The 22,084-nt window shown below is 34.7% G+C and overlaps 1 protein-coding gene across 6 annotated transcripts in view; it reads left to right on the forward strand.

The window, feature by feature from the left end:
- Nucleotides 1-22,084, forward strand: part of LRCH1 (leucine rich repeats and calponin homology domain containing 1) — a 116,393-nt gene that overhangs the window by 74,085 nt on the left and 20,224 nt on the right. For 2 of the 6 annotated variants that reach the window (XR_013180911.1, XM_077173691.1), the window contains exons 11-18: nt 689-775; nt 3,615-3,651; nt 4,350-4,463; nt 5,772-5,819; nt 7,015-7,087; nt 12,929-13,036; nt 17,268-17,377; nt 20,854-20,991. Coding sequence is in view for 2 of the 6 variants with exons in the window: in XM_077173691.1 (XP_077029806.1) it covers nt 689-775; nt 3,615-3,651; nt 4,350-4,463; nt 5,772-5,819; nt 7,015-7,087; nt 12,929-13,036; nt 17,268-17,377; nt 20,854-20,991 (715 nt within the window). In the remaining 4 variants the exon portion in view is untranslated. The remainder of the gene's footprint in view (nt 1-688; nt 776-3,614; nt 3,652-4,349; nt 4,464-5,771; nt 5,820-7,014; nt 7,088-12,928; nt 13,037-17,267; nt 17,378-20,853; nt 20,992-22,084) is intronic. The other 4 variants (XR_013180914.1, XM_077173692.1, XR_013180912.1 and 1 more) reach the window with 3 other exon arrangements.

The following is a 22,084-nucleotide window of genomic DNA, read 5'->3' on the forward strand; positions in this document are numbered from 1 at the left end:
ATTACAAAACATATCTTATTCTTTTTCTTACTTGTCATAATTTTAACCTTGAAGCAATCATTAGTTTATAGATAGTTTAATTCCAGAGTAGAACAAATGAGGAAAGGAAATTCAACGTGACTGTACTGTGAAGTTGTCACTCATCAGAACAGTGTAGTCCTATATAGTATTAAAAAAAGACCCAAACCTGAAGGGAGGAAAGAATAAATATTTTCTGAAAGAGCCTTATTGGCAGAACTAATGGGAGGTTTTATTGCTAATCCCCAAAAAGAACAATAAATGTTGAAAAGCAAAAGAAAGCAAGCTGGCCCTTATAAAAACTCATCATATTTACTATTCGTGCTGAAACAATACATGGGATGAGTGCCTTTAAGAGTCAGATATTGGTAAATAAATGTTCAACTTTAGAAGTCATTCTGTTTAATTGAATGCTAAAAGTTTTACTTCATCACATTTATTTATGTATGTATTAGGCTGGGAAGCTTTGTTAAGAACAAAGTGTTGGAGAGTTTTTTTCAGAAGGAGCTCTTTCCATAAATTCAGCACATCCCAGTGTGCAGAGAGGCTGTTTTTCCCCCTATAGTGTTTGCATTCCAGTTGGAAGGTAGACGTCTCACACTGAAATTCAGACTACCCTTGATAATTGCTGTTGTACCTTTTTTTTTAATGTTTTTGTTTTCTGTTATAGAATAAATTTATCAGAAGAACAAACTATTGATATAGCAATGATAGAACAACTAAGAGAAGCTGTAGATTTATTACAGGATTCCAACAGGTATGCTTACAGTAGTTGATATATAATAGTATAATAATATAATGTAATATATTTTAATTTTTTTTATGAATTACATTAGAGTTCCTTTTTAACTGAAAGCTCTCTGGAGTTACCAAGTGCTTTGTTAGCATACCAGCGTGTGCAAGGTAGTTAAGAAGGAAACTCAAATTTTCTCTCAAGTTTCTAGACAAGATTCCCAGTAAATTAAGAAGGGACAAAAGAAACCAGAGGTGAGGACACCCCTTAACCATTCATCTCATGTACACTACTGTGATTATCTGAAGTTTTGTCTAGGATTGTCACATTTCTTTTAGGGACTATAAATTTTCCTCTTACTCATGCTTGGTATATATTGTTGGAATGAGAAGGGCTTCTGGCCCATCTTCATGCCAATTCAATGAAGCCCCTAAAGGAGGTGCCTGAATTAGCAGTGGAGTTTCTTTAGTTTTCTGAAATCCAAAGGAGGAAGAGGCAAAGAAAGTTACTTATATTTTCCCTGACTACAGAAGACAAGCTTTTATAATTTAGATGCCCAGTTTAAGTGGCCAGAGTCACATAGAATGGCTCTGGAACTGTGGCTAAACAAAAGAATAAGTATTTAGAAGAAAGCAAATGATTGCCCTACTGGAAAAGTATGGCAATAGTGGTGCTGTAGTTCTGTCTGTCTGGATGCTTGCTATTGCTTTTCTTAGTGTAATCACCTTCAGAAATTAAGTTCATTTCAAAACTCATTTTAATTCTTACTTCTATGAAGAAGCTGGTTTGCAGCTTCATTTCTCTGAAGATTGGAAAACCTCCTTGTCACTTCAGCCTTAAGTATGCTTGGTTCTCTTTCCTCCCTTGATAGCTACTTGCTTTTGTGACTACACTGTTCTTTACTTTAAATGCCTGTTTTGAGCTGCTTTTTCACCTAGCAGACTTTTGTACTTTTAGGACAGAAGTTGATTCCTGATAGTATTTCTAAAGAGACAGTTAGCTGGTTTATTTTGCATCATGTGAAGAATACTTGAATGTTTGAATCATACACTAAATACTTGAATCAAAAATATTTTTGCTTAATAAAATATAAAATTAGGAAATAAACAATTAGGAAATTTCTCTAGCTTCCTAGTACCATTTTTTCTGCATCTCATATGAAGCTTATTACTTTCTCAGAAGAGTGTTGTAGTTAAAAAAGGAAAGGGTTTGTTTTGGAAAAAACACCAGCAAAAATATTTTAGTTGTTAGCCTGATAAATTTAGTCATTTTGGTTTTTTTTTTTTTTTCCCAGACATTGCCCTAATATTTCCTTCATATTTAGGTACTTCTATTAAATTAAGAAGGTCAATAAAATACAGAAAATCTGGTTCTTGTTTGCACACAGATATATTTTCATTAGTAATACTACAGTAAATTCCAAAAATTACTTTTAGAGGGGGCTAATCATGTCATGTATGTCTGTATTTCTCTACTGTTGTTTTTACAGCATGTTGGGGGGTTTGTGGCTGCACTTTCTTTTTCTAACCGTAAAATATGAGCATTTATATTTAATTTTCTGAGTGCCATATAGGCTTTTGAATGTACACCTCCTGTGTATTAGCATGCAGTCCTAAGCAGCAAGATACCCAGTACTTGTCAAATGATGCCATAGACTTTCAGTCCTCTAAACCATGGGTTCCTCATAATTTTTTTAATAATTATTGGATTTTTTGGCATTTCGTATTTTTCTCATACTCAAGAGGTTTTATGTCCAGAAAGGAATGTAAATGCTTTTGTTGCTCCTTATTTTTAAGATGCACAAAACTTGTATTTGCTTTTAACTTAAATCTAGAGCATGTCAACAATTGTAACTTTTTCCAGTTTCCTTTGTTCATCCGTATAACTCTGGTGGCCTAGTCAAGGTAACCTGGTTGAAATAACTAACTCTGTGCAGGACCATCCTTATCTCACACTGAAGGCCCTTTAGGAGAAAACACTGTAGGGGCTGGAGCAGTTGGTGATTCTGGTGTGCTTAATGTGCACTGACTGGAATTCTTTCAAGCTGTTTTTGCTAGTGGGTGTGATTATTAAACTTGTTAAATGCTTGTCCAGTTACTCTTCTGCAGGACACTGTTTCCAGTGTTCTGCAGAATTTAAAATCTGCATACCCTATTACACATAGACAGCATTTTGTTTCTGGGAAGAGATTTTGAATTCAACCTTTTTCAGTATTTTTGATGTTTGCATTGTATTTCTATATTTGCCTTCCTATATTTCCTGCTTTCTTTCATTTTCTGTTTCACTGCTTTGTTTTCAGCCACTGTAAATTAAGTGGAAATATCTAGGCAGGGCTGTGGCTTCCATTTGAACACTGAGTTCTAGAGATTAGATACAGAAATCTGCAGACTTCTAGATAACAACATGGTTGTTGGTAATAAACAGGTCCTTTTGTTTTGATACAAACCATTGCTCAGGGTGGTACTTTGCAAATGAAACCATGAATGATGCTTCAGACTGAACTGAAGAATCAGGAGGCATTTCCAAAAGCTCTTAAGAGATGACACTGAACAGGTTAAAATTATAACTATAAAAGTATTTCATGTATATATTTGTTTGAAATTAAATATTGAACATAATGGTTGCCAAAGTTATAGCCCAGTACAATGTTTTTATTTCAAACCTTGCAGATTAAGCATGGGTATTTCAGAGAGCAGTGCTGTGAATCTGTATCCTACAGAACCAGCAACAGTTTTAGAATTTCACGAGTCTACAGTAAAGTGTGTTTATATACCTTCTTTAGAAAAAAAAATAATTTGTTAGATGCATCATGTTCAAGTTGCTACACAATGAATTACATATTTGCCTTTGTCTTTATACATAGTGGTCAAATACAGATGGACATGTCTTCTCTTGGTCAGGTATGTTAAATGAGTGTATAATTACAAAATATTCTGGGGGGGGGAAAGACAGAAAATGAGCCCACAATTTCAATTTCAATTGGTAATCTGCCAAGTAGGAAAGGTAAAATGTAAGTAGGCTGAAGGGCAAAGCTAATTAATGGAATTGTTGTGGGGTTTGTTTGTTTTTGTCTGTGTGTGTGTGTTTGTCTATGTATGTGAAGTTTTTCTGTGTTTATTTGTTACTTTTTCATTTTAGTTTCCCCACCCTGTCTCCCTGTATGTCAGTTCAGCTATGCATCTTCAGCTACTGTTAGATCCCCCCCCCACCAAATCTCCACCTTTTGGTGTAGGAAAACAGTAGTATATTCATTAAGAATAACCCCAAAATAATTTGTAAAATAAAAATTAGTGCTTTTCCAGAGTTCTGTCGCTATAGTTACAGAGAGTATAGTTAAAGTAAGGGGTTTGAGTTTTACAGTGTGATATATGTTGCTTATTATTTGTTCTGTATCCTGTCTGGTGAAATGATGTTTTTTATGAAGTAGTTGGTTTAGATTTACATTATCCACCTGTTAATGCTGGAACTGCTCTTACGTAGTATCTACTTGCTTTTCTGTCTGCTTTTCATCACACTATTTGTAATAAATACTTCAAGGTAATGCTATGCCAAAAAACAAAAAATCTATTTCCTGACAGAAGAGTTATTTATCTTACAGAGAGAAAATGCTGAAGAGGAACTGGAATTCCAGAGGAGGAGGGAGTTGATTATGGAGAAAGCAAAGCCTGAAGCAAGACCTTGTGAACAGGGTGAAAAATGGTCATTGAGCCAGGTATGGAAATGTCCAGATGCAATAAATGTGGAAACATTTGGAATGGATCATTGCATTCTCTCAATTTGTATGTGGGGATAACGGGTTTAGGCCCAGTGTGGGGATTGGGCTTTTTTTTGGCTTAGCATGAGTCTCAAGGTTTGACTGTAAATGGAAAGTTGATTAAGACTCATCCATTTGGAAAGAACTTATATAACAAATATATCCAATAAAAGCATAGGAGTTGCAGGGGCTGCATTCCCCTGGAAAAAATGTCGTCTCAAAGTTTGGTCTTCAAGAAAATGGAGTACCTGACTCCTTTCCTTCCCTTACCCCAAATACTCTTTTGTAGTTATATAAGTTTCTAAGTTTATATTAAGAGCAGGTTTTTTTATTGTATTTAATATTACAAACAGACTGTATATAGGTTGAGATGATAGTTTTCAATGTTTCAAATTTGAAGATTTGTACATTGTAATGATCCAGAAATGTAGAGCTACAAAAAAACCTTAAATAAGGAGATTGTGAGAAGAAAATTACAGAAGATGCTGCCTATATTGGCAGTACCTTAATATTGTCTGTTCTATCCAGAAATAGGTGGGTTTTTTTTTTAATTTATCTTGATGCTTTTCAAATATTCATATGTATAATCATAATATCAAATACTACTGTGATAAAGCCCTGTGATTGTTGGGACCTAATGTTCCAAGTGCTCTCTTGTGTTTCCATGTTTTGTCAATTTAAAAAAAAAATTGATCCTAGGGAAGTTGTTTTGGATTGAATTATGATTTACTTACTCCAGTTGTCTTTCTGCTGAGTTATGATCACTGCTGAATTAATGATTTTGTTTCATATTTATCAATGTGATGTACATGTTTCCTATGTTACTATAACAGAAGTGGTAACAAAAGGTATGTTATGTTGTAATTCTAAATGTAATTGTTTACAGAATACCTCTCTTCAAATCTGTATTTGAAATAATCTATATTTGCAAATGAAACATTTGTGAGAGTTTAATTAAAATTGGCATTTTAACCAGCAAACATTAAAATCTTATAAAAGCACTTATAATCCCTTAGTATTGAAGCAAAAAATTAATGACAAATCTGTGTGAATTGTTTCCACGTGCTTTTTAAAAAAGTTCTTCAGCTAGCAATAGAAGCATTTATGATCCATGCAAATTACTAATTTCAGTGAAAAAAATAATTAAGTATTAATGTGTATTTGACTATAATTAGTAAAATTTCCCATTGCAGTGTATCACTAATACAGGTTCTGAAATGTTTTTTTGTCTTTTCTTCTTTTTTTGTTTATTTTCCAAACATGAAGAATGATCTAATTGTTTGGAACACAAGTGGGCAAACCTCTCACAATGAGGTAAGATGTCATTTGTTTGTCTCTTATATGTTTTATATTAATGTTTCATGGACTAAATGAAACATAACTGAATTCCACAGAACACATGGCTGAGATTTGCATCGAAATGAATATATGGTTTAATTGGCATGTGGTTTAATCTTGTCATCTTAGAGATTTACTAGGGTATAAAAATATGCTTTCTGATCATTTTGTTTCAGAGTTATGCCGTTTAGTACAAAACGTTTAATTCTTTTACATTTTCTCCATTCAGACACAATTTTTAATTTTTCTTTTTTATTTCTCCCTTGTTCAACAAGATTTTCCATTGATTTCAGTGCAGTTTCTTTTTGCACAGTTGTGTCAAGTCCTTGATTAGTTATCAGAGTGGAATCTAATTTTATTGATCCTGTAGCTTTCTAGTGTAAATCTCATTGGAAGATCAAAAAGGCAAAAAAAAATATGGAGCTCCTTATGGAGATTATTTACCTTCTTTTTTTTTTTTTTGGTGCAGAAAAAGGCCTTCTCTCTCAATACTGCATTGGGCATAAGCATCTTGCAAATTTGTGAGCACCCAGCCACCATCCACCAGTCTTGGTGATGGGAATTCTGTAGTTCCCAGCTCCCAGTGGAATCACTTTTTAAGTGGGATTCCCATTATGTGGTTTGGTCATAGGACTCTTTTTGTGTTGCCATTGGTGGTATGATGCTGCTCCATTCTTCCTGCTGCAGCTCTTAGCCGAGTTCAGGGTCAGGGGAGATCCTACTCTGAGGCATAAGCTTAATTTCCTCTTTTCTGTTTTTAATGCAGAAATTCAGTGTTACCATGCAGAGTAGTAATTAATTCTGTGAAAGAAACAAATGTGTCTAAGGAAAAAATGTGCCTTTGCTTTGGTTTTTTAAATGTACTCTGCCACAAAATGTATGTTTGATGGAACCAAGTGATGACATGGGAGAAAACTGATAAATAATTGAGCTTATTTATAACTAGGGGGAATATCTTGCTGTCTTTTGTCAGAATCTAGTCTTTTCTACCAGAGACATAGGGTGCAATAAAAAAGAGAGATTATCATAGGTTTGGGACTATATTGTGATCAGATTATGGGAATAGTTATAGCATGCAGTAGTGTTAATTTTTGCATTTTGCATGGTCAGGTATACTGAGATATTTTCTGGGTATTATTCTAACTTTGATGTATGTTCTGGAATTACACAGAATAAGGATAAAAGTCCAACAATGTCTCCTACTACAAACACCACAATCCCTTTTGGCCTGAAGCCACGATCAGGTAATGTGGGAAACTGGTTTGTGTGTACTGGTTTGGGGTTTTTTACACCTCTGTTATAATTAGATATCTCTTGTTCTCCCCCTTAAGAAGTAAGCAATGTAACATTTTCCATGCAGTTAGAAGAAGCTTAGAAACATTTTAAGGTTCTCTTGTTTTGAATCAAGATTGAATTTGGAGGAAGTATTTATTTGGCACATTATATATAGATCAATTTTCATCCATTACTAGTAAATTGGATGTTTTATAAAATTATATGTATATTAAAAATGTGTTTGGATATAACTACACATATTTTATATACATATACATATTTATCATCTGTGCTGACATACTAATTGAAATAAGATTTTTTGCTTGATTGGCATGTGGTGATACTATTTAGATTTTGTTCAATAATATATGTGAATAATTAGGCTATTTTGGAAAACATTTGTGTTGCTCTGAAAATTTTTCACTTCATTGAGTCTGTCAGTAGTTAGGCTTGAGTAAAGATCAAGCATTATGGAAAGGTTACATCTTTACTTCAGCCAGCAACTGAGTTCAATGAATTTGCAATGCACTGTATCTACATAACCACCAGTCTTTTAACAAGCAGCAGTTTATTTGAAAACAAACAAACTAAACTTAAAAACAAGTAACAACAAAAAAACCTCCCAAACGTAGAGATATATTTGAGGGCTTGGTAACAGCTTCTCTTAAAAACTGGATTAGCTACACGATTTAATTCAGTTTTTGTCTTCTCTGTGTGGAGGTAGTCAATTTTAAGTCATGCCATACCACCTCTAATGAGTGGCTGTAGGTTTTCAATATGTTTCAGCATACCAAGACTGTAGTTCTGGTTTTTTTCATCCACCACAAATGCTTTTAATCAAGTGATGGTAAACCCCTACAAGCTTGTAGTTTCCATAGCAAAATACTTGGCAATAATGGCAGCGGTTTGTGAAACTGCTGGTGGAACATCGCAAAAAGGTTTATGAAATTGTACCCATAGATTTAGATGGTTTTTGTTGTTTGGTTTGTTTGGGTTTTTTTTTAAGTATTAGAAAGCTGTTTTTGTGAAGGAATATACTTTAAGTTTCTCATGTAGTTGTGATATATAGTTAGACAGATCTGTTCAACTGCATTTCTTTGGTTGTTAAAATGTTAAACTTGGTCTGTCCTGTTTCTAATGATTTAGAAATGTTGATATTTCTACATAAATTTAAAATACAGATTAAATGATGAACAAATGGGTTCTTTCAGGATCTGTTGAAAATAAAACATTGAGTAATATTGCATAGTCCAGTGGCAATATTGCAATATCACTGTCAGGAGAAAAAAGCAAAGGAGCCTGGGCCAGGTTGCTGCTTTCACAGGATGTGGGCTGTGCTCTGAGCCCACAGTGAAATCTGCTGGGGATTAGAAGTTGCTTTGTGGAAGAATATGCAAGACTGTGACTTCTTGTTCAAGTGTTAGTTTAACATGCACTTTTGAATCTTGGCATACTGTGCCTGAGTTTCTTATACTTCATGACTAGAATGCAGGTGAAATAGCCTAGTGATTCTTTTTTTGAGAGAATTTCTAGAAAGACTGGATTACAATGTTTGCAACAAAATCTCCAAGTCACATGATTCAAGACTAGATGATCATAAGTCCTACACTTCATCCCTTTTTTATATATTGCAGCTCTGTGTAGCCTCATTGAATATCAAAGTCAGTTGGTTAGAACATGCTGATTTTCTGCAATGTACTACTTGAAGTTCATATATTCTAAAATCTTTGAGCATGCCAGTACTGGGGTTTCTTTTGATCACGTTATGGTTGCATTAAACTTGACAATGTGAATTTATTTTCTTTTCCATATGAGGTACTACAGGCACTAAGATGAACCCATTACTGCACAGTTTCTCACCTGATCATGTCTAGCTTCAGTCATCTTACCTTAAATTTATACCCTGTAAGATAGGGGAACTTGGCAATAGTAAAACTTTATGTCCAGTTTCGGATAAAAATACACCATGTAGCAAAATGAAACCTTGCACAGGCATAGTAAAGCTTCATATTGTTTCATCTTCTGCTGTTTTGCTAACACATAAGAAATACTTAGAGGTAGAAGTAGTACATGTCAGAGAATACTGGCATGTTTGTGAAGCCTGCATGTTTTTCCTTTTAAAGCTGGTTTGCTTGGCAAGTCTCTAGTTTCTTTATTGTATTTCCTTTAAAACTTTGTACATCTTTTGTGCATTTGAACCATTCTAACACTGGTTGGAATTTGTACTTGTTAATTGTATACTGCTTTATTGTCATAGAGCTGAGCTAGTGAAGAGGTCCAGCATTTCTGTGACCCAGAAAGGTTTTTCAGCTTAGTTTGTAGTGTATTTTAATAGTTTTTTTTTAATTTCAGTTCTTAATGGCCTTCGAGGAAATGTTAAAACTTACTGGAAATGTAAGCTCTAATGAAGTTAAATTGTCCTAATGTGTTCTAACTGTTTAACTTTGTTAGAGCTTCCATTTGAATTAATTGGCTCTATAAATCTCTTAAATCCAAGTGCAACATTAAAAGGACATTGAAGTGTTCTAACTTAAATGTGTCCACCATGCTCTGTGGAAAAAATAGTGGCAATTTTTCAATGAAAATATATGCAACTGTATTTTTTCTGAAATTGGAGAGTTTATTTTCACTGTGTTTATTTTCATCTATTTAAAGTGAATGTTGCTTTCTATTTGACTTTCCATCTTCTTCTTCATCATTTCATAATGGTTTATGTCTCTTGGAAAGGTGAAAGTAAGCTGTTCTAGACTTGTGGTAAAGATTCCAGTTTTTTGAAGTACACACACAAATATAAGTGCTTCCAGAGGATAAACCACAGTGGCTTAAACTTCTGTGTTAGTACATACTGATATGTGTTCAGGACTGAAGGTCCTTTTATACTTTCATTTTTTAGCTAGGCAAAACATCAGGAAAATTCATATCTGATGGCTGACAGAAAGAACCCAAAGAAAATATTTTGAAAGGTAATGAATGTGCTTACATTTCTTGAAAGATTTTTTTCAAAGGGTCAGAAGTTTACATTGAATGTAAAAGGATTTTTAAATTTTTCAGATTATTTCCTTCTGTATTTTAAATATTTTCAGAGAGTATGGACTTTTCAAATTCATATTAATTTTGAAAACCTTAAAAAATTCCATTGAACAGAAATAATTTTGTTAGAGCTGTAATTCTCCTCTTGGGAAATGCATTAGCTCTCTGAAAAGGAATCACTAAAAATAGCAAATAGATTTAAATTCTCCCTTTTTCATCCATGAATTAATTAAAATGTTCAAAGTGGTGCTAATTGTTGAAATTGAGAGTTGCCAAGGTCTTGCGTTATCTTTAATATGCCAGACCTTCAAGTCTGGCTTGAAGCAGACATTAGAACAGCTTCTAATACATCTTGCAATCAATAGTTGTTTTTCCTTTGTGTTGTGCCATTTCTAGGTCACTGTATTTCTTAGTTTCTGCTGGAAAAAGTGACAACAACACAGACAAAAAAATTCCTATTGTCAGAGGCTGAAGCAAGCACTGACAAAACTCGAAGTCACAAAGCACTTTGTATTCTGAAGTGAGAAGTTGTTCCCTTGCTACTGTTCACATAGTGTGACATTACTTGTGAATCTAGTGCCCTCAGTTTGGGTGACTTGTAGAGAACTTGAAGCACAATGTTAGTAGCTATGCTGGGACATGCTTGTATTTCAAGTTAGTTGGAACATATAATGATCAATGAAACTTGACAGTGTTTTTTTCTCATTTGAGTGCTCATTACTGTCTTTCTATCTCTAGATATTTATTCCTTCAGTTTGTTTTCTTCCCTAACTGCATTATCTGTGTACTTTGAAAAATAGTTGAGAATCCCAATTGCTACCAGAGTCAGACTGTTTACTTTTTGCCATAAATCTGTGTACTGTTACCCCCCAGTGTTGACTCAGAGTTTGTTGTGCTGACTCTGAAGTTCAGCTGGTGTCCCAATAGCCAGAAGCAGTGACCCAGCCTTGGGAAAGTATAAAGAGAGAGAGCAAGAGAGAGAGCTGTGGAACTCTGAAAAGAAGTTTAAGGTGAAGTTTTATATGACACAGTCTGTATTACTATCATGTTAATACAGATTCCAAAATTGTGGGAAGGAAAAATCCTACATGAATAAGAACCTTCTGAATATTAGTTGGGAATGTTAGAAAAGAGGGAATTCTTGTGCTTACTGAAACTTTACTTTGGACTTTCTTCTAATATTTGGGTGATTTTAGTTGCTTTTAGATCTACACAGCAATCTTGAATTTATTTGTGTTTATGGTTTAGCATTTAGAGCAGAGGTAGTTTATAGCATCTAGTTTGGTCTGAGGAACATGAATGTTGCTTGTGTGTAGGATTCAGTAGATAAATGTGAGGATACATGTAGCAAAGCAAGAAATGAGTGAATTAATTTTTTTTTTTTTTTGCAGAAGTGATAAAGGAACATTGTGATCAAATACAGAAAGAGTTCATTAAGGGGCAACATCACTGTGAAAGGCAGAAAAGACATTTAAATCTCTGTCAGAAAATAGGAAACCAGTGTGAAGCTTTGAAAGGATGGATGATATGCTGAAGAGATTCAGGAAGGAGATACTTTAAGTGTGTCAGTATCCAGTTCTGAAACAGTGTAGAATGGAGGTTTGAGGAAAGCCTGGGGAGAAATCCTTGCCACAATTCAGACAAGAGACAGAAGTGCAGAGTACATGTGGTGGGGAAGGAAAAAAATTTCTGCAGAAGGATCTGAGGATCAGTAACAGGTGGTGTTGTGACTAGTTAAAGGAGAGAAGGCAGAATGGATAGGGAGAAGAGGAGCTGTATTGCTGCCCCAATTTAGTTAATGAGTGGTCATGAACTGTAGACATGATAAGCTTTTACTGTCATCTGGTGAATAGTCTGCAGACTGTTGCAGCTTCCGTGGAAATGTACAGTTTTGTGTACTTCAGGGACTCCAGTTGAATAATTAATGATGCTGAGTTTCTTAGAAGACTGTCTGTGGTGCAAGTTTGCCAAAGCTTGTTGTGCAAACTCAGGATCAGCCTTTGGGGTATTCTATGCCTATTCTTGTCCCTGGGAAGCCTCTCTAAAAGTTATGGAGCACCAGTACTTACATAACGTGGTGGACCCATTGTAGATTTGAATTTATTGCTGGGGGAGTTAGCAAGAAAAAAAGGTAGTGCTTCATTGATTATTAAGTAAATTAAAAAGAAAGGAAAGCATCTGTGGTACATGCACTTACTGAACATCCTTCAACAAAATGAGAAGTGATATCCAAGTGATAATGTAGTTGATACTTCCAAAATCAGCTGGGAAATTGTAATGTAATAATATTTTCATATGGATGTGTAAATTTTCTTTGTGAGAAGTGTTCTTATTATGTAGTTACACAAATATCTAAAAATCCTGATTCTGTGGTAGTTTCCTTCTTGAAACTTCACAGCTGGTATATTTACCTCCTGACTCAGAGTAAAGGTTTTTATCAGGCTGTAAAGTAAAATCTATGGGTACTTTTTCTTAAAACTTGGTTGTAACAAGTTGTGTGAAGTGCTATGGTTACAATGATCTTGCTAAGCTTAACAGCCTTAACTGCACATATGATGTATGATTTGCAAGTACTAACATTTAACTCTTCGTTCTTTTTATTCTGCACCATCTTTCATTCTTTTCTCAAAATTTATGCATTTTGTATTAATCACCTTTGAATTACATCCTTGCCATTACCATACAATCCTAATGCCATATATGAAATGCTGCTGCCCACTTTTATCCCCACTCCGGTCCTTATTACCACCATGGTTGGACTGGTTATCACTCCCCTCCAGCAGACCCATCCCTCAGTTTTCCTCCTATCTCCTTCAACACACTTACACAGGCACAAACATGGGACAACTTTAGCTACAGTATCCCATCTGAAGGAGACAGTGACAATGGTAGGTGTTCCATATATAACTTACTTTACTTGTTTTCAGAAACATGAATGTGTGGTGAATGCCCCATGTGGCTAGGACAAAAGACAATACTCTCCAGGGGATATTTATAAGACTAAATTTCTCAGAGGATGCACTTTCATTTGCTCTGGAATATGTAGTGTCAAAAGTCAGAGTGAAGTTTCACTCTTTTCTACTCTGCAAAACAGCTTTTCCCATTATATTAATTCCAAGAACTATTTTCATTGTGTGTTTATTTACTTGTTTTATTTTGAAACAGCAGTTAATTTTGCTGCTCTCTCTTCTGCATTTTTTAATATTTTTTGAAAGTTACTTAACTATTAAAATATTCTTCTTCCATCTACATTTATTGGTGCAGGTGCATAACTAGCATAATAGAAGAATCCAAAAGAAACAAAGCTGAAACAATCAGCTAAGCAAAGATAGTGATTTCTGTCCTATAGAAACTGTTGTTAATAAGCTGTTCACAGTGAAGGTCAGGTACATTAGTGGACTTTTATTACTGCTGCTTTTGTTTTGTTTTTCTCCAGGGTTTTATCAAAATACACTGAGGCACAGTGTATTTTGACAAAACATTTGTATGCAAATGTATGCAAATATTTTGTATGCAAAGTGGGCCATGTTTTGCCAGTTGCCCTAAAATGGAAAGGTGTTAAGATATTAAAAGGTTACAAAACTTTCAAAATAATCAGATTGAAATCAAGACCACAAATATTGAATGATACATGCAAACATTTAGCTTACAGTTAAGGAAACTTTCCTGTCTGACTATTCAGGTGCCACTCTGGAAGTCACACTTGTACCACTCAAGCCTTCAGGACTGAACCCTCTTCATGGGGGGTGTTTCATTCTTAGTTCAGGTCTTTAGTTGAGAGTATTTCCTATTTGCCTCAGTGTTCTTGATTATAAAACCATAAAAGATAGCATATGTAAGCAATCAACTCCATAAGGGAAGTGAGTGTGGAATGTAAGAATTCTGATACTGGTAACTTGAAAAAACTGAATTTAGTTCATGATGGTCTGAAGCTAAGTTAACATTTCACTGCTGAATAGCATAACAGAGAAACCTAGAGGTGCTTCTTCTATCAGTGTTGAATTTGATCTGTCTTTACTTATATTTATAATACTTTTTAATGTTTTAATCTTCTAAATGAAAGGAGGGGCACAGACTAGCTTGTGCATTTGAAAATAATAGAAGCCTCCTGTCACTCTTAAATCTTAAGCCAAATAGAAATGTTAGTGTTTGTCTTGGAGTGTTATAGCAGAAACTGCTTTTACAACTGCGTATTTTTTTTAATTGGGGTTGTTGCATTTCTGTTACTTAAATTTACACTGAATAAGTCAATCAAAGAGAAAAGTAACTATGAACTTGCAGCCTGACTTCAGCTCTGCCTGTCATAGTCCAACCTTCTTTTTGTCTGTTATATTTAGAGTCAGGTTAAATAATTTTGTGGTTTGCCTGAAGGATGACATTGTTACACTAAGTACTCAGTACACTGAATTCCTTGATGTACAATTAATAGTGGAGAAATGTGCACTGAAATTCATTGCAGAAATGAAAATTTTCACCAGGAAGTTTGTCCTTGACAGTGGTATGTTGAGTATGTTACTACCTATGTTATTAACTATTACTCATCTAACTTGTTGACACTTATGCAAAATACTTTTTAAAAAAATTTTTGGAACAAGTACTACTTAATAACCTGGCTTGAGCATGGATTCAAAAAGCAGAAACTGCTTCTTTGAAAGAGCGAAAAATAGACATTCAGGTGTGTGTGAGTTATGGGCTCCCCTTGTTGGAGATTGTGTGTAATGCTGAGAAGCAAGCAACTCTTAGAACTGCCAAAACTTCCTTTTATGGAAACACTTTTTAAAAAATTCAGTACATAACTAAACGTTTATAGTTGATGCTTTAGAGTGTGGAGGTTTTTTAATTCTGTTTTTTAATCAATTAAACTTATTTTATTGAAAAGCTTCTATATTTGTAGTTTCTCACTGCCTAAGATTAGCCTGCCTTTTTCTTGTGGTGGAATTGATGGAGTAATGCATAAGGTATGTTTATAATCTGAAATTGGAAGGAAGTAAATATTGGAACTTTGACTTCACAAAGGCCTAAAAAAGGATAGCTGTGGCCAACTGAATGAAGACCATAATAATACTCTAATTCTATGAAAATTGAACATAGTTCTGTACTACTGGTTTTGTAAACAATTATTTGAAATGTTGCTACTGCTAATAAAGCTACAGTGGCTTTTAAGTACCATTTAGACCATGGTTGTACTCTTCGTATTTCATCTGTGAGAGGCAGCAAAGCTCAATTATTAGACTTGTACAATGAACTAGAAAATCTTAGTAATTGCAGCTACTATTTTTAATTAATGTGATAGGAGATTTTTATTTCACCTCTTAAAAATTTAGAAACTGCCTCCAGTAAATTATTACAGAGTTGCTAATGCAGAAATTTTAATACAGTACAGTTCTGGAGTTAATAGAAGTCCTTAATAAGGGTTTGTGCTCTTGAAAAACTTATGGTTTTGGGGTTTTTTTTGTAGCCGTCTTAAATGATGCAATTTATAAATAACAATTTACATATTTTTCACCATGTATCAGTGTTCTAACAACCTCTGTGTTTTTGGGCATGAACAGTCACAGTCACATGTCACCTTTCTACAAAATGTTAGGAAGCATGGATCTGTTCATACCCCCTACTTTGGATTTAGAATTCAATTCCAAATGTTGAGTCTGCCTTCTACAAAGCAGAAGATTAAGTATCAGTAAAACCTTTGTATCTGAAGGCATGGCTCTGCTACTCTCATGCATTGTGTGGCAGGTCAGCATGAAGAATGTTTTTATTTAAGATGTGTGCACCTCTGTGCAGAGCCTTCTGAATGGTGACACTGATGAAGATGTGTTGTCCACCCAGAGAGAGGATTTGAGCTGCAGTCACTCTCTGTAGTTCTCAGTCCTGCACATTCTCTACAGGACGCTCTCCCCCTCTATCCCTGGGATTTCTGATGACATTAGTTTGCTAATATAGAACTGTAATATTAGGTGTTCTATTTAAAAGCAGTTCTGTTTAACAAATAGCATTAATATGGCATTCCAGAAATTACTGATTTTACTGAAATTACAGCAAATTTCAGTTCACTGAGAAAAGTTTAATCAGGACTGTATGGGTCAAGTAGTGGAAGGAAGCAAGTTTGGTAACTGGCCATAGTTTATTCTGTCTTGGTGCCTAAGTAGAATAGCCTAAAGATATACAAGGAGTTTGTTGCCTTAAGCTTATAGTAGCTAGGGAAAAGAACTCTGCCTTTTGGCTGAAGTGCCAGAGGTGCTGTCTGTCTGTCCCTTTGGATAGAGAAGTAACTTAGATCAATTATCTCATTACTTAAACAGCCTGCATACAGCTAAACCTGCACACAGTTGGGTGAGATTCCTTGTGACCACACTTATGTCAGGTGGCAAACAGAGTCACAAACAGGGACAGTTGCATTTTGGCTCTATATCCTCTTGTTCTTCCGACCCATTCAAAGCAGTTACTGCTCACAGAAATGGAAGGGTGGAGGTGCACATTTGCAGAAATGTCATGTAATGGTTTCAAGGAACTGTATTGTGGGCAGTGATAGAGTTGACAGGACTGGTAGGAAGGAGAACTGCCAAGGCTGTGTGCTATGCTACATTTGCAATATGACTTTTTATGATTTTATTGAAGGCTGAGTCTTCCTACATTTGTCTTTGTTTATTGGGTTTGTCTTTGTTTTTTATTTTTTTGCATAACCTTATCTAGTAAGCATTTTGTTCTGCATAGGAGTCTTGTCACAGCTTTTTAAACAATTCAGCATCTCGTTAGGAGAGAGTTCTACTTAAGAGTAAGAGGTGTTTCCTGCCATGTTAAATACAAAGCACTTTAGAGATCAGACTCTCTCAGGGACACTGCTGGTGCTTAATCATCTGACAAAACTTGCCCGTTCAGATTAGGATTTGGATGATAAATTATCTGCACCATTGCTGCCTCAGGACACTGTCCAGAGCAATATCCCAAATGCAGCCATTCGTAATTGTAATCCAAGATCAGATTTTTCTGTCCTGGAGGACAAAAAAAAATTCTAACTGTTTTTGCTGGAGGCAATGCCTAAGGATTTTGCTTAATTTAAAAATAAAAAAACAAAAGTGTTTGTTCTTAAACTAAAATCTCTCTTTTTAAAAATCACAGTGTTCTTAAGACCACAGAGAAATTTGGAATCAATAGACCCACAGTTCACAATTCGAAGGAAAATGGAGCAGATGAGAGAAGAGAGAGAGCTTGTGGAGCAGCTACGTGAGGTATGTGAGTGTTGGTAGAATTAATTTATGCTGATGGAATGTCTTCTTTAGTTTTTCTTTGAGAAAGTTGCCGAAGGAGAAAAATACAAGAAAGGTTATATGAGGCAATATTGGTTCTGCAAATCACATTGATGAAACTATTGCTGAAGTTCTTTATCACAGTCAGATGTCTGTATTTCAGGAAAGATTTCATAAAAATGAGAAATAATAATGGGAGTTACATGAATGACATCCAGTTAATCAGCATGCTTTGCACTGGTGGAATTAACTAATTGTTTAATTTAATCAGAAAGGCTGAAGTGAGCACTTGAGACAGAGAGAGAGGTCTAGGAACTATTTCCAAGCAGCTGGAGAAATCCTCAGTTTTGCATGTAAAAGGCACAGTGAAATTTATTAGTTCAAGCTGAAAGTAGATAACTAATGCTTGAAGCAGCTTTCTTAGAAATTAAATCAGTATTTCATCAGTGGAAAATCTGAATACAGAAGTTGATTTCCTGATACGTTGTCTTGAATGTAAGAGTTAGAACCTGATGGAAAAATTGGTGCATAGGATTTGTGTTACACAACTAATACCTGGGTAGCAATGTTTGTGTGACACCTGGTTGTGTTGAAAAAAAGAGATGACAACCTTTGCTGAGAGGAATGTCACAAGCCTGAACCCATCAAGGTTTTTCCGGTTACATCCTGTTAACAGGACAGAGGGACAGACATTAACATAACTGCAAATCCTGAAAGTGATAGGTGATTTTCACTTCACATCTGAATTACAAGATTATTTGTTCTTATTTTATTAGCTTCATGGAATGGCCAATTGAAAAATCATCAGTTTGTTTTAAATAACATATCTTCTATTATTTAATTTTAAAGCAAAAGGGTTCTTCTCTTTACCAAAAAGTGCTTAAAAGGTGGGATTTTTAATGCAGAACGATACAGACTTCCAGATTTGCATTGTCTTACCCCGGCCCTCACCTGTTCTAAGTATGAATTAACCTAACTTTGCCCTGCTGATTATATATTTTTTTTAACAGAACAGGTCTTATTAAAGATTTAACATAGTTGATAGAATGTAGTGTATTATCAATTCTAAACCTGAATGATGCTGAAAGGACAAGATGCAGGAATTAGATGAGACAGACTTATTGGCAATGGGAAAGAAAATGTGGTAATGGGGAAGTAGCAGTAATAAACTGCAGTTGTTTGTAGTTATTCTGAGCCTAGTCTGTTCAGCAGCATCAATGCAGCTTTTAAACATTTCTTTGAAGAGTTACCATGGGTATGTAGCAAGCCTCAAGTTCCTAAAAATAATCATAGATAATTTTTGCAAGATCCCTGCCTTGTGCATTAGTTCAGTTAATCCTCACAATGAAAAGTAGAACAAGGTTATTCACTGTGTCACAATCAGGCATGATTGTGGAGAATAAGGATGTCTCTACACAGTATTAGGTGTTACCTAATGCTACTACCAATAATGCTGGTTTAATGTGTTATGTTTTAGCTCCACTCACTATCCTTCTTTGCTCTCACCCTGAAATATCATGTCCTAGAATGCAAATTATTTTGTTTCTTGTGAGAATTTTGGTTACAAGTCATTGAGCTAGAAGACTGACTGTGTTTGAAAACACAAAGTGAGATTTTCAAATTAATAAAACTTATTTAGATATACTGGGTCCTTTAGTGACATTGGTAACCACCAGAACATTTGATTATGTACTGAACAAGAAAATAGCCCAGAACATACAAGTAATTAAGTTTTTACTTTATTCAATAAATACATATATTAGTAAATTTTGCTTTTGAATTGTTTGATGGTAAGTTACCATGTAGTGAGATTCCACAGAGCCATGAACTCCAGCCATGAACTCAATACCATGAGTTGGTATTGTAGGTGCACTGTGCTCCTATAAAAAGCACACCCTGAGGTACACTGAATAGTCTCCCAACAGACAAATTAGTGTTCTAACAAATACATTTTTATTTTATTAACTTTATATGAATCTTTTTGTAACAAGTTTTGAAAAAACAGTCTCAAAGTGTATTTTTTTGTGTACTTCCTAAAAATGTTTTCTGATTCGTGAATTAAATGAAGGTGAAAATGAAACATTGTATTAGTGAACATGATGCACTCCCTTGTTTGCCCATTGAGAAACCTACGTGCAAGTATTTGAGTAGTGTGTCTAGTAAAAGAAAAAATGGGAAAGTGTAATGAAACCCCAGAATGCTTCAGTGGAGGCTATTTCATGGTGAGGCCACCCAAATAAACAATGTATGAGAAAGAAGTGAAGAGCTAGATTTCTTTAGATTGAATTTCTTGCTTTAGAGTGCTGAGAATATAATGTGACTGTCTTCAGCTGCCTGAAGGGTAGTAAAAGAGAAGGTGTAAAGCCAGGCTTTTTAAAGATTAACAGTGAATCCATAAAAAACAGTGGCATAAATTGCAGAGAAAGACATTTCAAATAGTTATAAGGAGAAAATTCTTTGCCATAAGGGCATTGAAACACTGAATGAAGTTGCTTGGAGATTCTGAGGGCTCTCTGTCCTTGTAGATATCCAAAACTTAACTAACCAGGGCTCTGGTGTCACTTCAAGTTTGTTAGACTGTGACCTCCAAAAATCTCTTCCAACCTACTTCCTTCATTCTAAAAAGAATTACCTATTCATAGATATTCATATTCAACTAGGATAGGTTGAGGTAAGATATTAATAGAGAGTAATGACATTAAGAGGTTCAACTAAGAAATAGCTATTTAAAGACAATGGGGAGTAATTATCTCTAAATGTAGAGTTGGAATGTTTTCAAAATTGGAGCACAGTTCAGGAAACTCATAATATATAACAATCTATTGGGTTTGCTGTATTTTTTTAAAAACTTAGGTATTTTCAAAAGTATTTTATTTTGTAATATCAAATTCTGTTTGTTGAGACTTCTGTTTTTCTTAACATGTATCCAGAATTTCTCTTTTATATCTGAATGTTTTGCCTTCTCTTATCTGTTTTTCTGATCACTCTAAAGCTTCCTGAGTAATTTTTAGTCTACTAGGGAAAGATTGCCTTTTATTCTATGCTTGTTCAGTCATTAACACAATGTAGTTCTGTTTCAATTTTCTGCTGATAAAGAAAATTTAAGATGGATAAGTAGAAGACTTGGGGAAATGGTAAAAGGAAGGAGTCACATACAGTCAGCCACGTGACTAATTGCATGAATATGTGTTTTTATACCTCTCTGTATAAAGAGTTGCATATTGTGGCAACAGCATTGCAGCGTTGAGTTCATTTAAGGAAGTTTATGTAGTTGAGTGACCAGCATAAAGGAGGTCTAGTTTCTAAAGAATTAGTTATATAAAGGAATTGTGGTTTTTTGTAATAAAAACTCCAAACCTAGCTATGTGCCTACAGCATAGGAGATGAGGATATTTATTGCCTTTTTGTCCCATTCATGCATTTCTATATCAAAGTGTACCTGCATTCTTCCTTTGCAGAACATAGAAACAAGGCTAAAGATCTGTTTGCCCGAGGACCTGGGCTCGGCTCTGATGGATGGTGTCGTTCTGTGCCATTTAGTCAACCACGTCCGCCCTCGCTCTGTCGGGAGCATTCATGTGCCCTCACCAGCAGTAGTGAGTTGCAAGTTTCTTGCTGCACTGAAATGTTTTATTGATTACTGTTTCATTCCCAAATGATATGTGGGTACATAAACCGTGTTACTGTTCAATGAAAAATCTTTGCTGTTACAGGCAACGTTTGTATGATTGCAAATGTTCATTAACTTTTATATGTAATACATTTATATATATGTGTGTGTATATATACACAAGCACACTTATAAATGAACAAAATTGTCCTGCCTTGTTCCTAATCTAGCAACAAGATCAGGTATTTTCATAATGGCATTTCTGTTCAGAACAATATGAAATGCTTTGGTTACAAGTTTTCATTCTAGTAAACCCTTAAAAAACTAGCCTGTCCTCCATTGATTGAAAAAAAGTGAGGTTGGCTTCAGCGGTGTATGGCTTAGCAGATGTCATGCTACTAAAGCACTTAAAACAGTTATTAGTACATTTGTCCTGTTGGGTAATATGTAGAGGTGATTCCTTTTACCTGCAGACAGAACAGAAACTTGCACTGTAGTAATTTAATATTGGCTTACCTAAATCTAAGGACCTGAAGATTACAGTACATAAACTGTGTGCACTTATTAAAACTTAGGAAAACACTATTGTGTTTTCTCTGTTTATATCTATTTATTGAATAAATCATTGTTCCAGGTTTCTGGTAACAATCTGGTTCTGAAGAGGTTTTGTGTGTTTTCAGCTATTTGCCTTTTTTCTTTTTAACATACAATTTGGTAAAAATTTGCCATGTGCACCCTGATACTCAATTCTGAGAATACCATGTGGATTTTGGAGGCAGTCTGTAAGGACTTTCAAGAAGACAGATTTAAGAAAAATACACTTTTTCAGATATTCTGGTGCAATTTCTTTTGCTGTTCCTTGACTTGAAATAATTTCTATCTTTGGTAAAAATATGACATTGCCAAAATTTGCAGACTTGAGTATCTGGGGTAAAAACTTCTCATGCTGATTTAAAAAAAAGAAATATCTTGTGGTATTTTCTGTAACAAAAAGCACATATTTTAATTTTTTTTTTCATTTTGTTTCAACTTTATATTGATGTTCTCTTCGTTGAAACAGCCTTCAAATTACTTTAGCC

This window comes from Agelaius phoeniceus, chromosome 2, assembly GCF_051311805.1.
Source record: "Agelaius phoeniceus isolate bAgePho1 chromosome 2, bAgePho1.hap1, whole genome shotgun sequence".
NCBI classification, from domain to species: Eukaryota; Metazoa; Chordata; class Aves; order Passeriformes; family Icteridae; genus Agelaius; species Agelaius phoeniceus.